Genomic DNA, 17,906 nt, shown 5'->3' with positions numbered 1-17,906 from the left:
AACGGTAACGGCGTTGTAATGGAGGAAGCAGTAATTAGTTTGATTACTCGTTACTGAAAAAAATTACGCCGTTAGTAACGCCGTTTATTTATAACGCCGTTATTCCCATCACTGCCGTTAACTAACATGAACAAACAACGAACAGCTGGATTTCTGTTAACTAACATTAATAAAGATGAACTAATACAGTAACAAATGTATTGCTCATTGTTAGTTCATTTTAATTAATACATTAACTAATGTTAACTAATGAACCTTATTGTAAAGTGTTACCGTTTCCATGGCCCGCTGCAAGAATTTTAACGGACCTGACTATTTGTGTCACGTTGGTTTTATGAGGACTTTTTTTTGCTCTAGCCTTAATACACATATATTTGCAGATCTTTGTCCATTGCTGTTGCATTTTCACCGGATTCTAACTAACTTAAACACCTCTGATTGGCCATTGCATTCAAGAAATCAACAGATATGTCTGTGATTGGCATTGCTCAACACTGCAAAAGCACGTTTTAAATGGAAACATTTGACGCTCTCTAGAGCACAAACATAAATACGCACTGGAACTTTTGCCAAATCTGTTTTGCCAGTATCCTATTATTACAGCTTTACCTGAGGGTGCTCTTGCTTTCATTTGAGGGTGCTTGGCACCCTCTAGCACCCACATGGAACTGGACCTGACTGAGCCTCAAGAGCCTCTGACACATAACAATTAGACCGTATAATCATATTTGTGGTTGTCTAGCATTTACTAAGCACTGTGGCTGAAGAGAAGAAAGTTGCAAACAGAGATCAGGCTTGATGTGAACTTCATTCCGGTAAAATAATGTGTAAGGCTAAAAAATGTAAAGTAAAGCTAAAATAAGCTAATTAATGTAAAGCTTCATTTCAGCAACACAGAGCAGGAGCTGCTTGTTCTCCACTCCCACACATGTGAAGACTACCGCTAGGTCACTAATGTATTTTCTTCATTTAGCTTATTTTCTTGTCAGGCATTGCTGAAAATGTATCCTTATTTGTAGATGAAGAAACATCTGCATTTGTCCTTTTTAGCGACCCTGTTGATAACCATTTTGTCCATGTTTAAGTCTGTAGTAGCCTGCCCTACAGTAACTGTATGCAGCAAAAATATGGAAGATAAATTGGTGGTTTATTCTTAACGCAACCAATCAGCGAGCTTAACAGTTTAATCATTATTTTTAGCTATTTTATTATTTCATTTTATATTTAATTAGATTTTTTTGCATATATTAACAAAATTATTATTTTTATTAATAGTAAATGGTGCCCCCCTGCAATATCGTCATGGCCCACAAGTTGAAAACCAGGCTCACCGCAGGGAGCTGGTCGTGGAAGAATACACATATGGGATCATCGCAGAGATCACAACATATCGAACCCAGCCTAGCACAAGTTACACAAGCATATGAGCACTAGGCCTGGCGTCGGACACTCTGCAACGTCTGACTGCCGAAGGGGTACGGAGGAACTCTACAGGGTTCGCCTAAGTGGGGAACTCGACTAGAGCAAAAAGCGCACGTATCTGCTCCATGTGTAAGGGAGTGGCGCAGCAAACCGACACTAGAGCGGGAACTTCAGTTTTCCCGGCTGGTTGAAGCGAGCACACAGGAAGAAACCGGCTCAACACGTAGGTTATAAAACCTAGCGAACGTGTTAGGTGTCACCCAGCCAGCAGCTTTACAGATATCGGTCAGCGAAGCGCCGCGTGCCAGCGCCCAGGAAGAAGCGACACTCCTAGTGGAGTGGGCTCTCAACCTGGGTGGGCAAGGCACGCCTTGGGCTTTGTAAGCCAAGGCCATGGCATCCACTATCCAGTGGGCCATCCTCTGCTTGGAGACAGCCTTTCCCTTCTGCTGGCCTCCGTAACAGATGAAGAGCTGGTCTGAGGTCCTGAGGCTTTGCGTTCTGTCCACGTATAGGCGCAGAGTGCGAACGGGACAGAGAAAAGCCAGGGCTGGGTCTGTCTCCTTCGAAGGCAGCGCTTGCAGGTTCACCACCTGGTCCCGGAAGGGAGTGGTAGGAACCTTGGGCAAATATAAGGGCTGGGGTCTCAGGATCACGTGTGAGTTAGCCGGGCCGAATTCCAGGCATGATTCGTTGACCGAAAATGCATGCAGGTCCCCTACCCTCTTGATGGAGGCCAATGCAACCAGGAGTACTGTCTAACAGGACATAATTTTTAACTCGGCTAATAGCAAAGGCTCAAAGGGTGGTCTCTGAAGAGCCGAAAGGACCAGAGACAAATCCCAAGAGGGTATAGAGAGTGGGCGAGGCGGATTTAGTCTCCTCGCCCTCCTCAGGAACCTTCCGATCAGGTCGTGCTTTCCCAGCGACTTACCCTCAACTGCATCGTGATGTGCGGCGATAGCGGCAACATACACTTTAAGGGTGGAGGGAGACAGCCTTCGCTCCAACCCCTCTTGCAGAAAGGAAAGCACAGCTTCGATTGAGCAAGTTTGGGGGTTCTCCTGGTGAGAAGAACACCACTCAATTAACAGCTTCCACTTCAACGCATAGAGGCGGCTCGTAGAGGGGGCTCTAGCGGAAGTGATGGTGTTGACTACCGCCTGGGGTAGGTCACCTAGAACCTCCATCCAGGGACCAGACATCCAGACATGGAGTTTCCGGGGGGCGGCAAACAGATCTACCTGTGTGGTCCTGAAGCATCTCCATATCAGCTGGACCACCTGGGGATGGAGTCGCCATTCTCCCGGTAGCACCTGCTACCGCATGTGTTCGTCGGCTGCACGGTTGAGCAGGCCGGGAATATAAATGGCACGAAGCAACCTCAGATGCTTCTGACTCCAAAGGAAGAGATGGCGGGCGAGTTGTGACATGCGGCGGGAGCGAAGACCACCCTAACGGTTGAGGTACGCAACGGTCGCAGTGCTGTCCGTATGGACCAGTACATGCTTGCCTAGTAGCAGTGTTTTGAAGCGGCCCAGCGCAAGATGTACTGCTAACAACTCAAGGCAGTTGATGTGCCAATGCAGTTGAGTGGCAGAGGCATCCGTGGTGACCACAGAATGCCTGGACATTTGTTCTAACACCTGCCCGCAGGAATAAAGGGTCCGACCACAAGCTGAGAGTTTGGCACCAGTGCGGGGTAATTTGGACCCGGCACGAGCCGCTCTGCCACACACATCTCGGGACTCGATCGTGGAGCCAATGTTGGAGCGGTCTCATATGAAGCAATCTGAGCAGCGTTACCACGGCTGCAGATGCCATATGCCCCAGGAGCCTCTGAAAAAGTTTCAGTGGTGCTGCTGTGCTGCGTCTGAGCGAGCTCACGCAGTTCAACACTGAATGGACACGGGCCTCTGTGAGGCACGCTGTCATGTTGATCGAGTGCAACTCCATACCGAGAAAAGAGATGCTCTGCCCTGGGGTGAGTTTGCTCTTTTCCCAGCTGACCCAAAGCCCTAGGTAGCTGAGGTGACTGAGCACTATGTCGCTGTGTTTGCACAACTGCTCTCTCGACTGGGCCAGGATGAACCAGTCGTCGAGGTAGTTGAGAATGCGAACACCACGCACGCACATGGGAGCAATGGCCACCTCCCCAACTTTCATGAAGACACAGGGCGACAGGGCCAGCCCGAAGGGTAAGACTTTATACTGATATGCCCATCTCTCGAACGCAAAGCGAAGAAACGGTATGTGTCGAGGGAGAATCGAGACATGAAAGTACACGTCCTTCAGGTCGATCGCTGCAAACAAATCTTGGTGACGGATGCCCTTTAAAATGGGTTTTGCATAAGCATCTTGAACAGCAGCCTGTAAAGGGACCGGTTCAGGACACGCAGGTCCAAGATTGGTCGTAAACCACCGCCTTTCTTGGGTACATTGAAGAATGGGCTGTAGAAGCCGGCGGCCAGGGGCGGAACAAAAAGAAAAGGAAACAAAAGATTCTCCGCCCGGCCCTCCGCCGGGAGAAGGAGCGACGCGTTCACCATCTCCTGAAGAGCAGTCTGATCCACCTCTGGGTCACCCATCTTAGGGTCGTTTGCTCCTCCGCTTGCCTCCTGGTTTGGCAGCGGGCTGGAAGGACGGGGACGACTTCCTGCGGCTTGCTCCACGCTGAGGCCTGGGTGATGGCTGCTGCGCTGGCTTAGCGGGAGCGGAGGATGCCGCAGGAGGTCGACCTCGGCAGACGGAGGGTCTGCGGCCGACGGATGGGTGTAGGCAGCAGCGGTCCACTGTGGCAGGATGTGCCGGATGGCCTCCGTCTGCTTCGCGACCGCACTGCCAAATAACCCAACTTGGGAAAGAGGGGCATCCAGGAACCGATATTTGTCCCTCATATCCGCCAGGTTGAGCCAAAAGTGGCGTTCCTGGACTATCAAGGTGTACATTGCCTGACCGACGGAATGTGTGTGGAGGGCGAGGTCAGTTGCCGCACAGAGCTCCCGGAAGAATGCCATGGCATGGAGGGCGGAAGCAGCCTGTCCACAGGCTCTGTAAGCCTTCATTGTATGACCGAACAAAAACGTACAAGCCTTGGACGGGAGGCGTGGATTACCCTGCCAGGAGGAAGCAGTTAATCGAACAGAACAGTTGCATCGCAACGGCACGCTCCACCGACGGGACATCCACACACCCCTTAGCTGCTGCACCATCGAGGGTGGTGGGGAGGGAGGAGCCACTAGGACGGCTTCTGGCACTATATGGCGCCGTCCGTGTCCACGTCCGGGACGTGGTGGAGGGTTCCACGCAAGTCCGACCTTCTCGGCGGGCCGAGAAAGCATAGCCGCCCATTCTGGATCGGACTCGGGCAACGCTACACTCCCCGAAGGGGGTAATGCAGCTGAATCCTCATCTCCAGAGGACTGAAGCTCCCCCTCTGACATCTGGTCGTCAGGTGGAGCTCCAAAGGTCGTCCATGAGAAGGACCAGCACGCTCCTTTAGAGGCTCCAACGGTGGCAGCGTTTGTGAGGCGTGAAGGACCCACAGAGATTGCCTTGGCAGGGAAGCCCTCACGGTAATCCTCAGATCACCCTAGCTAAGCGCCGAAGTAGGCCTATTCTGAGGTCCAGAATAGGCACTAGATCGGGGCATAGGCGAGGGGACTGTACCTCCCTTGAGGTAAGCGAGTCTCGATCTCAACGCTGCCAAAGTCATATTCCCACAATGGGAACAGGAACTATTCACAAAGGTTGCCTCAGCGTGCTGAATGCCCAAACACGAGAGGCAGCTATTTTGGCCGTCTGCTGGTGCCAGGGAACGACCGCAACCAGAAACGCACTCTTTTTGTGAAAGAAAAAATGCTCTTTGTGAACTCTCACATTGCAGAGGCACCCAGGGAATGGCCGCTGTGTACTGTGTACACTGATGGTAAACGCCCACTGAACCGACATAAGCTCTCCTACTGTAAAAACTGCAGATATTTGAACAAATAAATGTTCGCGGCCACTTGCTGCTCGCGCCGTCACACCGTCACACCAACACTGTCTGTAGAGTTTTCAACAAACAACAGCAGTCTGCAGATTCAGAGAGGAACAGGAAGCTCGGCTCCGAAGTGAAAGACAATGTACGCCCGCTTTCTGTTTATACCCGCGTTGTGGGACAGGGCGCGTGGCACGATTCACGCACGCCAACATTCATTGGCTCGTTCTGTAGAAGATGATAGGGCTCCCTGAAGTGATCCCAATGACGTCGTCACGTCGACGTAACGTTGAACGTGAGCGACTGATAGGGAACTGAAGGAAGACCTTTTAGTGTGAAGTTTACTATAGTTTTTAATATGCTGCTTATTCTCTGATGAAATGCTACAAAATGCCTGTGTCATTTCATTACATTTGATTAGCATAGTAACTTGTATAGTTGCTCTGCGATGCTGAAAACTCTACACCATGAGCCCTATGCATGCATAGTGTAGTAGACAACATTATAGATGACACAAATTTTAAACACGCAGTGCTTAGATATTCATTTAATAATATTGCAACATTTCACGGCTCAATAAACGCACAAGGCCATAACACGATTTTGATTTTAAATTGATTTATTGTACGGTCCTAATGAAGAGAACATTTTCCTGGTAACTTGTATGTAAACACTTGTTTTCAGTTCAGCTCCAACGGTAATAGCAGAATTCTTTCACTTACCAAACACACTGAGTGTGACTTCATCACTCTTCTCTCCAGCCTTGTTTCTAGCGATGCACTGGTAATCTCCTTCATCAAGCTTATTGACGTCTTTGATGGTCAACTCTGACCCATCTTCATTCAGACTGTACTTCTCATTGGATTCCAGCACGATATTACCTCTGCAGGACAGAGAGAGAGTGAGAGACAGAAAGAAAGAGAGGATAGGTTTACTGTTTGGCCTTCGAGCTGTTACTTGCTCAAAGTCATGAATACATGATGCCACATCTTCACATACACCAGAAAATACAGAGAGAAAGTGTGCCTGCCCATGAAATTGATTCTTCATCCTGCAGTGCACAGCTTCTCATGATGCTGATAGTCCAGGAAGAAGCTAGGAAAATATAAGCAGATCTGCTTTGTCATCTTCTGTTTCTTGACACGTCCCTGTCTCGGAGCCAATATAAAAGCTGTAAATAATGTCTGATGGGCTTTTTTATTTGGAAGAATGCTGTATGCGATGTTTCCCTGTGACACTAAATCAGTCATGCAAAGTTTGGATCCAAATACCTGTTCTTTTTGCTAGTAACAGCAGCAATTGAGCGACATTTTCAAATGGCCCCCGAATGACAGCACTGTCAGTAAAGGAGTTGAAATATATGAGGTTGTGGTGAGCGCTCTTATCCCTCCTCCTTCCGAGGCGAAGCTCAGACCTGATGCAATCTTGTCCTCTCATTCCCGCACCAGTCACGACTTGGTTAAAGAAGTCACTGGAGTTTTGAGTTAAGACATACTGAAAGCTGCCAGCTGCCTTAGCTGCCACAGCTAACGGCAGCTGAAAGGATGAAATGGTGCCTCTGCCATTCACAGCACTTTTAGTTTACAAGCTCCAATAACTCTGATCCCTCTCCCACCCTGGATTCAGGGAAAAGCTTAGCTTTCAATACAGAGATTTGGCTGAACTTTTTCAGGTGCTGTTTTGGCACAGACAGATAAAGGGGCTGCTAAAATGGAGTGGGTGAGAAATGACACGTACCGTGCCCACGTGACAGTGGGTTCTGGGTAGCCATCTGCGTAACAGGCCAACATCACGGCCTGGTTGATGTCTGCAGTGGCATTAAGCTCAGTGTAGCGGGTCCTGATACTTGGCAGAACTGGGAGAAAACGAGAAAGGTGAAAAGAACATTCTGGTAAATACTGACTTTAAAGATATAGATTACCTAAAATTGACAAAAACATGCTTCTTTTATTCTGGTGGTGCTCATTTCCCTTTAATGTGGAGCTCCATCCAAAATAAATCCAATAATGCAAATAAACCTGGCATTGTATAGTATGAATATTGTTGGCTCCTTGACAAATTGCTCTGTTTCTTTGGTTGCTTTGGATAAAAGAGTACTCTGCTTTTATAAACTGTACATAAACTATAAATATATAACAAATGATAACGTTTTCTGAAGCAAGTCATCACTAAATAACAAAGTAAAATTTCAGTATGTCACATAAAGTGATTGGTTGGCTTCAGAACTTTTGGAATACAGTGCATTTAGACTACTTTAATAGTAGCTTTTTGTCAATTTTGGAGCTTTTTCCCCCAGTACTGCTATTATGGAGATCCTTTAAAGATTTCTGAAACATTCTTCATGTATGTTCCCGAGACAAAACAACAGCATATGGGCTCAGCACAACTTGAAGAAGATACAATTATAGATTTTTCTTTTTGGGAGAACATGTTCCATTACACGCTCCATTTTTTTTTTTTAAATCAGCATTTATGTATTGTTTTCTAGAAAAAAATATCTAAAAATCATATCAAATAAATGTACTTAAGCAAAATAAGATTATAATCAATGGAAAAATATTGAATTAAGTTTATTTATTTTTTTATTTTAATTGTTTTTTTCTTTTTTTTAGGCATACATTTTTCACTTAATTAATTTATTTAATATGTACTGCTTTCAAATGCAACTGCCAAAGCAGAACCGTCCAGTTGGAGTAAATGAGTATAGACTCTCTGCTCCCGTGTCCATGTGAGGTAAAAGAGCAGGTGGCTCTGAGATTGAGTCCTCACCATTGACAATGACCTTAATGACCCTAAGGTCGATTTCTCCTCGGGCCATGATGCGGCCCTCGCAGGTGTAGTCACCCTCATCTGTCTTTTTGATGCCGCGGATCTGGAGGTGGTTGTTGTTTAAGACCTTGAAACGGACTGTAGGTGTGAGATGGAAACAGAGAGAGGAAAAAGTGAGAGAGGAAGCAAAATGAGACTGTAATTACTCTTGAGTAAGATAAGGAGACCATGTTAACGAGCCTCTCATTACATGCTGGGCAGCAAAATGACTCGCTGCACATCTTCTCCCACATAAAATCATCTTTATGGGCTTTTCTGCAGTGCTATCTGTATTCAAGACCCAAAGTAAAGGTGCATATAATATTTCAACTCCGTGGAGACTAAAAAGCACTGATATATTAAAAATGATGAAAAACACATATTCAGCAAGATAAAGCACAGCTTTCTAGCATAGATATGTTGTAAATTGAATACTTGCTTACTATTTAGTGCACACTACACAGTATACCGTGGACAATGCCCACTTTTTTGGTTTTAAATATTATACAGCAGTAATAGTAAGAGTAGTGTGTTACATAGAGAGAGTGTTTTGTGTTATACTTCATCCGAACTACAAGGAACATCAGTCAAACAAAAGAAGAGCACAGAAGAGGTTAAGGAGAGAAATGTGGAAAATGTGTTATTTACATAGAGCAGTCTGGTTTTCAAGCTCCGCTACAATTAGTGGTTTTGCAGTGAAAAGTGAAAAGAGGCCTGTGAGTTCACTTCTCACAGCAGAGAACTGCGGTCACCGTTTCTTCCAGCGGTCTCTGAGGGAGGAGCCCTCAGAGGTTAAAACAGTTTCATCCAAATGAGGCTTGACTCGACAAACAAAACAGTGCAGATGAAAACAGCATCAAACTTTGAGTACTTGAGTTCAGTAAAAATGTATTATTGCTGTATTGTCACAGTGCTAAGAGAGCTCACACATTATTTTTTGAAAGGAAATATTAAAGTAAGGATGGGAGATCCTTAAAAACCTCAGATACACAAAGATAGAGGAATATTAGGGTGACATAAGGGGAATGAAAGAGAGAGATTGAAAGAGATCTGCTTGTGGTACTGTACGTCTTACCATCAGTCTCAGGCTGGATTCTTGTCTTTTTATACTTCCAGATGATAGATGGGGGTGGAGAGCTGATGACGTCACAGATGATGTCAGCATCATCCCCCTCGTTGAACTCTTGAGGCGATGGTGCGTTTTGGAAAGTGAGTTTCTCTGAAAAAGACATTTGAAATGCACTTATTGTAATAGCAACTATTACAAAAATCCTTTTCTTAATCGCTATTTTTGTCTTGTTTTCTAGTAAAAGCTTGAAAAGAAAAGATGCATAAGATATAAAGATTGTTTTCAGGAAGAAAATGTGCATACCTAGTTTTAAGGTTTATTCCTGGTTTAAAAAAGAAACTTAATTAATAAAGATAAATTCTCTGAAATATATTATTTTGAGTATGTTTACACATTTTAATGGAAAACTAGACAAAATAACATGACAAACATTTTTAGCATTGCAAAGAAAGGTAAACTATCCATGAAATAAGTAAAAAAAAAAAAAAGAAGTATTTATTAAACTTCACTAATTAAATAAAAACAATATTTACAATAAATAACATTTATAGAATATTTCATTTAACAAGATATATTTATAAATACATGTTTATATATTTTGTTACATACATTTTTAATAATTAAATGTAATTTTTTATAATTAAACAATTCTATTTATATACATTTTATTATAGTAATTAAATTAGATAATTTGCCAAAAACAGAAAATAGACGAAAACACAGTGGCTACAGAAGGATTGACAAACATTTTGGGCTTGAAATAATGATGAAGACATATAAAACATATTTCAGTATCGGTCAAGACTCTTCCAAGCAAAAGCAAATAACAATCCTCAGTTTTGATCGTCTTTGTACCACATGCGTGGTTGATGTGAAATTGACGTGTAGCAACTTTATGCTTTCATTATTGGTGTACTGTTGTTAAATATTGTTGTAAATGTCAGAAGATTTATTGTCTTTGGGGGGTGCTGATGAGTCCGGTACTATTTGATTCCTTATCTCTCACGATTCCATGTGACCTCTTGAAATGAAAACACAAACATTTTACTTACGGAAAATTTTTACGATGACAGTGCCCTGAGACTCCTTGTCCCCGCTTTTGGCCACACACTTGTACATGCCTGCATGGTCGATGTTAGCATTGTAGATTGTGAGTGTCGACGAGGACTCATCACTTTTGCTGACGCTGATGTCTAGTCTCCCTGGCACAAGCTTCTCCCCATTGGGTGCAAACCAGTCTATTTCCTTAGCATCTCCAACAACTGAAACCAGAGACAGACAGACAGAGAGAAGACACTGTGACCGACCGTCAGCTCATCAGCTGCGAGGCAAACTGCACTTTTGCCTTAAATGCATTTAAACGGCTTGTCTACTCAATTAATCTTAATCTGTGTGGCATTAGTGTATGCAAAATCCATCCACCACAAAACAGATCATTTGACTCAAGAACAGAGTCGGACAATATAGCTAAAATCACATTATTATATTACATTTCCATATTTTGCATGTATTATATGTTTTAGAATGATATTTAATCATTAACATGCACAAATATAACAAAACACTTTCTAAAAACAAATGAACCTACTTACTCTACAACATGTTTATATATCTGTTACATCTGTTACATGTTAAAATTTCATACATTTAACATGATTTTACAATGAATTTAACATTTGAATATATGAATAAATCGCACAGTTAGCGTTGAATCACTAATTTTGAATCTATTCATTGACAGACAGTTTGAATCAAACTCCCCAATCATGAATCATGCTCTTTAGAAATAAAAAGCACAATAAAAATGTCAACATTAATGATGTTGCTTAATTTTATATCTGCAACAAAAATATTTATAATATATTTACAATGTTTGATATATCATCCAGTGCTACTGAAGGACACACTCTAGATGGTTAATGTGCAGTGAAATATTTAACAAATCTTATGAAAACACATAAATAATACAACCAAAAATAATATAGCTGTAAATAAGTCACATTTACTTTTTTTCGCCCTCTGAATATTTCAGGTGTTGCTCATTTATAATAGAAGTTGTTTTAGCTTTTCATCTACCAACATTCCTTAACATTACATTTTGCTCTGTACCGCAAATCAAGGACTAAAATTCACAAATTGATTCACTGCAAAAGTCAGACAGGTCAATGAATGTATCTGCTGTAAATAAGCACATCAAAGCTTTAGTCAACCTTGCCCAGGCACCAATCAGAACGAAAGGGCTTGTCTAAATGCATTGAACAAAGCAGTGAAGGCAGGTTTGAAATCAAAAAGCACTTCATGAAGGTTAAATGTGACGTGACCCCCGATATGTTTCATCACAGGAGGGTCATCCTCCTACCTTCACACAAAAAGAATTTGGACTCTCCCACGCTGATCTCTCCCTGGGCCGGAGTGATATCCACTTGCAAAGCAGCTGAGGAGGCAGAGAGACAGAGAATACATATTTCAGAAATAACCCACATACTATACACCAATCACACAAGGGATGTGCAAAACTATGGATTTTTTAAATCAACTAGTTAGTCGGTTGCCTGAATTATTAATCCAAAATGCTTTGTTATCATTTCATCAGATTTACAACATCAATAAATGTATAATACATTTTTTTAGCAGAAATTTGAAAGCAGAACTTGACAAATTTACACAACAATTCAAAAGTTTGGGGTCGGTATGATTTTTATGTTTTTGAAAGAAGTCTCTTATGCGCACCAAAGCTGCATTTATTTGATCAATAATACTGCAAAACAGTAATGTTGTAAAAAAAAAAAAAAAAAAAAAAAAAACTTTTAAATTCATTTTAGCAGCCTTTACTTCAGTCTTCAGTGTCACATGATACATAAGAAATCATTCTAATATGCTTATTTGGTGCTCAAGAAACATATTACCAATTTTTTTTACATTATTACCAATTTTGAAAACAATTGTGCTTCTCAATATTTTTGTGGAAAAAGACGTTGTTTTAGGATTCCTTGATGAATAGAAAGTTCAACAGCATTTATTTGAAATATAAATCTTTTGCAACATTATTAATGCCTCTATGGTCACTTTTGATCAATGTAATGTGTCCTTGCTTAATAGACGTATTCATTTCTTTCAAATAATAATAATAACTATAATGATAAAATTGGTAACACTTTAGTTTAGGGTCCAATTCTCACCTTTTACTAGTTGCTTATTAGCATGCATATTACTAGTATATTAGCTTATAACTTATAAAGCACATATAAATGTCTTATTCTGCATGACCTTATTGTACATACCTAATCCTACCCAATATCTAAACGTAACAACTACCTTACTAACTATTAATTAGCAGTAATTAGGAGTTTATTGAGGCAAAGGTCGTAGAATAGTTAGTTAATAGTGAGAATTGGACCCTAAACTAAAGATTGACCATTAAATCTTACTGGCCCCAAACTATTGAATGGTAGTGTATATTAACTATCAATTAAAATCCCCTGATATTCGGTCTATGAAACCTAGTGTAATTGGTGATCATTCATCATGACCCATTCTTAAATTATACCCATACACACTTGTACATGTTCCTCCTACACATCCTAACCGAAGTATTTCAGCAGAAAGCTTTTCTTTGTTATCTAATTACTAAGATAGTTTACATAAAATCACAGTTTCTGTCTTGAAGCTAAAAGCAGCAGCATATGCTGTACATCCCCAGTGACTGGGCCTGCCAACCAATTAAAACGCACTCCTGGGAAGGATGTTGTCAGTGGGTGTACGAGGAGCACAGGGCCGTGCATTTTTGGACCTGAAGATAACAACACGTCAATAGCGCTGGCTCTTTTCCAGCTCTGTTAATGTGGCAGGCGGAGAGGAGTATTTACCACGGTACAGAAATGGGTGCACGGGGTGTTGGCATACAAGAGCACTGTGCAATAAACCGTAGCCATGGTAACACCAAGAACTGTCACAAGCGCTTCTTGAAAAACCTCAGTGTTAGGCAGGCTAATGCTTGGACTAAATAGGGCTAGGGCTATGCACTATCAGAAATACGATGAATTATATAATAGGTTTCTCGCAAACTCGTTTTCCACCCACAATTACCAGGGGGTTCTGAACTACACTGATATTTCATAATGGTACCTTAAGCTTCAATTTTCCAGTTTAATGGAAAGCACTTGATGGAGCTCCCTGGACATTTCTTTTTCGTGTGCAGTTGGGGTCCGTAATGCGGTAAATTATGGCATATTAGTTTCCCGATATGAGGCTGATACATTTCATTTTCCTGTATCAACAGCGGTGAATGAGATGAGCCTAGACAGCAAGCAGCCGTTAGCTCCACGAGCGATAGATGCCATCACGTCGCAAGAAAAAGATGAAGGCAAACCGCTCTCTCATCTCAAGTGAAACTGTACCTGCCGACAAACAACATCTGATTGTTTCTTGTCAGAAGAATCACTGCAGGCATGCGGCGCCATTGAGCTTGTCAATCATAAACACTATAATCTATCAAGAAGAATTAGAAGAATGTTTTGTTTCCTGATGTTTGCAATTGACCAAGAACTAAACCACACGAGATCGATCTGAACAGCGGCATTCTGCAACACAGAGCTCGCTTATACACACTGCAATCATGGGTAATTAGAAAAATGTTGCATTTAATAAATCAGATTTTATCCAAAGTGCTCTACATCTGATTCTTCTACCCTGCTAAAAGTCCAGGAAGACTTTTGAATTAACATTGAGCAATACGACTTGCATACATTTAGAGTGGGTGATTTTTTTTAAATCTGCAGCCTACACTATCAACAGCAATGTTCTATAATTACATTATTTTACTTATTATTCATAATTTAATATGAATATGACTACTAATAAATATAAATAATAAATTCTTGAATAATAAGTACAATAAATACAATAATTTAAGTAAATGTAATTATAGCAAGAACATTGTATATACACAACCTTTATTGACATTGAAACTCTTCACAAGTAAGTTTTTCTAATCAATAGAAATGCTTCAAAAATCCTAAATGCAATGAAGCAAGAGAATGTATGTTTATAAAAGCATTAGGCGGCACAACTGCAAATGTTTTCAACATGTTTCTTGAGCACAAAGTCAGCATATCAGAATGATTTCCGAAGGATCATCTGACACCGAAGACTGAAAATTCAGCTTTGCCGTCACAGGAATAAAGTACAAATGTAGCATTAGAAAACATTACTTTAAATTAATCAAAGTAAGTATATCTTTCAATATTACCATTTTACTGTATTTTGATTAAAAAAATGCAGCCTTGGTGAGCATCTTTCAAAAACATTTAAAAACTGGCTCTAAACATTTGAAGTGTATATGTGTATTAGAGTTATATTTAATATGTCAGGCTTTAAATGAAATGAGGGTATTTCAGTAGTAGAACAAGGACAATGCAAACATCTGCCAACCTCGACAACCGTGAACACAGACCTACAGACCAGTATTTCATCATCATGCTCCGAGATAGAAAGTGTCATGTGTGGTTGTGTGAATATTTGCTCTAGTATCTGCAGTCAAGCAAAGACCATCCCTATTTGTTTGTGTCTGTATATGAAATGCACCTAGAGATATTCGCTGACATTAAAGTACTGTGGGAGGAAACAGTGGTTCTGTCTTGTTTGCCCAAAATGAATTTCCAGACAGTGCGCTTACACTTTCAGCACATATTGTAAAAGCAAAAATATCTCCAAAACGAAATCAAGTATTAAGTGCGTGCATGCAGGACCCCAGCTATATTAGTTGGTCCTTGAGATTGAAAAGTCTCCGTATATACTTAATCTGAGTAAAACACTGTAATCCAATACCTTATCCATGTATTGTGTAAAAAGTACAAAAGCAGAAAAAAAAGAAAATTGTGCAGGAGGGAAAGGCCAACATATTAAATTTTCCTATGACTTAAGTTGTTTGTTCACTGGAAGCATTTCCGCTTAAGAAATAGTCCAATTTCCACTCAAAAACACTAGAGCGCCTTGAACAACTCAACAAAATAAATAAACGCAGACCATGAGAAATCCGGTACAGTGATGATATTGTTATTTGAACTTCTTTGACTTGGTAATGCAGTCTTGAGGCTGTATATTGAATGAAGCCAAATGTTTGGACTCCTTGTATAGTGAGTGTCAATACAGCAAAAATGCAGCGCTGTGTCCTTGTTGGGAGCAAAAGGAAGGCAAATGAACACATAAAACACAATAGGACGGCAAATCGATAAGCCTAATTACAAAATAAATCTGAAACAGCTCAGCCTTATAGGTGGTAACTCGCTGTGTTGCCAGCACGATCCTCTAGCATGCTCCGTGCACTTTCACTCTTAATCTTCATGGATAACTCACTTAGCAAATCAGCATATCATCTCATCTCATAGAATATAGCATAATAACAATACAAATGAAAACGAACTAGCCACCACATGAGGAGAGTGAGTTAATATTGCTAAACTGTCAGTATTTAGCTCTGGCCAACCAAGCTGTAAAGGTTTGGCTGGTTAGCATGGTCCTGTCAAGCTACTGCCATTGAGATGAATGGGAATGCTAACAAATAGCTTTCTACATGTACTATAGACCTTTCTGAGTCAAATAAAGAGCAACATTATAAAGCAATAAGAAGCAAGAAAGAGCTTTATTTTTCAAACTGTACCACCAAAAAGCCTGAACATATCAAACGTAACATCTTGAATGTGGGTTATAGCTCTCTTACAATGCTATCTTTCAAATGAGGAATATATATTACTTTGTATATCTACATCCACTCCTATTTTCCCTTGACTTACGATCACATGTTTCTGCTAGTAAAATCCCGCATTTATTAGATGTCAAGTTTTCTATGAAATGTATGTATTAGTCTTTGACGGCTAATGAAAACAGCTCTGCATTTTCCCAAGTTCATTGATGTGTTACCAATCCATGTGTTTGTGTCTGACACAAAGCTACATCCTCTACATTAAATCACTATATTCATGCAAATACACAGCTGCAGCAATTCATCTCCGTACTCTGGTGAAACATGCCAGCAAACATGATGTATTAATTCTTGTGTAACGGAGGCAGAGACACTGATGTTGGCAAAACACACGACTATTAATCACAGAGGCTTCACGAAGACTTGGAGGAGATGAGCTGCCCGCACGTTGACGTGTGCCTGACGTTGGGTGTCAACTCAGGGAGAGCTTAAATTTCTGTGGGCCAGATTAAAGCGATTCTCCCACAGACAAACTTTCCTGACAGTAAGTTTATTTTTTACCATTCTGTATAAGGTGCTTTGAAATGCCACATCAAGCAAGCTATGAAGGGAAGATGAAAGAGCATGGGCAAACTCCGATATGTACGATATCATTCCTTCTCAGCAGAATTAAGGCTAACTCAAACACATTCACATACATACACCTGGTACAAAGCATGGAGTTGCTGAGTTCAACCTAAAACACATTTCAAGACATGATTTTATATGACATGCTTCTATGTGAGGTGCATCTGAGATTCTGAATATGAATCTACTTCTCCATTCAGGTTTGTTCTCAGGTTGTCAGTGATTAATGATTTGGTATCTTCATAAACCTGTTAAGTGTCTGTTTTAGCCTCTACACATCCCATAGTTTACGTTTAGTTAAACACACGGCTCAATATGACAGCTACATAATCAAAATGATCCATTTCATCACATAAGATACCACCTGGAAAAGAATGTGACTCTAGTCCAGTCCAGTCATAAACTAATGATTCTTTTAATGAATCATTCAAAATGACGAACAACTCAAGCATGACTGCTTTGACTCTGGTCTGTCAAATATTTCACTGAATGAACTCGCTGAATCAGCCAGAGCACTTACTGAATTATAAATTGTTCAAATGACAGATATGTATATGAGTTTTTATTTTTTGCAATAAATTATATATTCATATTAATCATTAAATTATATAATATAACTGTTTCCTATTTTAATATATTTTAAAATGTAATTTATTCCTGTAATGAAAAGATAACTTTTCAGAATCATTACTCCAGTCTTCGGTGTCACATGATCTTTCAGAAATCTTTCTATATGTTGACTTTGTGCTTAAGAAACATTTCGTATCAATGTTGAAAACAGTTGTGCTGATTAATATTTTTGTGGAAATCGTGATGTATGTTTTTCAGGATTCTTTGATGAATAGAAAGTATTCTTTGAAGAAAAGAACAGCATTTATTATTCTTTCACACTATTTAAAAAAAAATTGTAACAAATGTCTTTACTGCCACTTTTGATCAAATTAAATGTGTCTTTGCTGGATAAAATAATTAATTTCTGACTTCAAACATTGTGAACGGTAATAAATTATATAATATTACATTACATGCATATCTTTCACAATCTGTTCCTTCCTGTGCTCATCCATGTCTGAGGATTTATATGATGAACTACATTTATGAGCATGTATTCCTTCTAATACAGTGAAGCTTGTGTGGTTAATTTGAGGTTGGCAGTAAATGAAACAGAGAAACTCCATGGAGAACAGCGGCTTTCACTTCTTACCCAACCAGTCATTGAAGGAAACCAGTATCTCTAGGGTGGCATGTCAACTTTGAACTCTGAAAACTTAATGCACCACAATGTGGGGCCCTTTCACAAG

General features: G+C 40.8%; 1 protein-coding gene across 7 annotated transcripts in view; it reads right to left on the bottom strand.

Annotated features, from left to right (window-relative positions):
* ncam1a (neural cell adhesion molecule 1a) overlaps positions 1-17,906 on the bottom strand; it is a 233,545-nt gene that overhangs the window by 75,341 nt on the left and 140,298 nt on the right. For all 7 annotated transcript variants that reach the window (XM_082141121.1, XM_082141122.1, XM_082141123.1 and 4 more), the window contains exons 2-7: positions 11,638-11,712; positions 10,331-10,540; positions 9,285-9,428; positions 8,171-8,308; positions 7,139-7,256; positions 6,124-6,284 (exon numbers count right to left, since the gene is read on the bottom strand). In XM_082141121.1, coding sequence (XP_081997247.1) covers positions 6,124-6,284; positions 7,139-7,256; positions 8,171-8,308; positions 9,285-9,428; positions 10,331-10,540; positions 11,638-11,712 — 846 coding nt within the window. The remainder of the gene's footprint in view (positions 1-6,123; positions 6,285-7,138; positions 7,257-8,170; positions 8,309-9,284; positions 9,429-10,330; positions 10,541-11,637; positions 11,713-17,906) is intronic.

Source organism: Leuciscus leuciscus (assembly GCF_965113295.1).
Source record: "Leuciscus leuciscus genome assembly, chromosome: 16".
NCBI lineage: Eukaryota > Metazoa > Chordata > Actinopteri > Cypriniformes > Leuciscidae > Leuciscus > Leuciscus leuciscus.
Note: the sequence above shows the minus strand (reverse complement) of the source record. Positions and strands in the feature narration are given on the sequence as shown.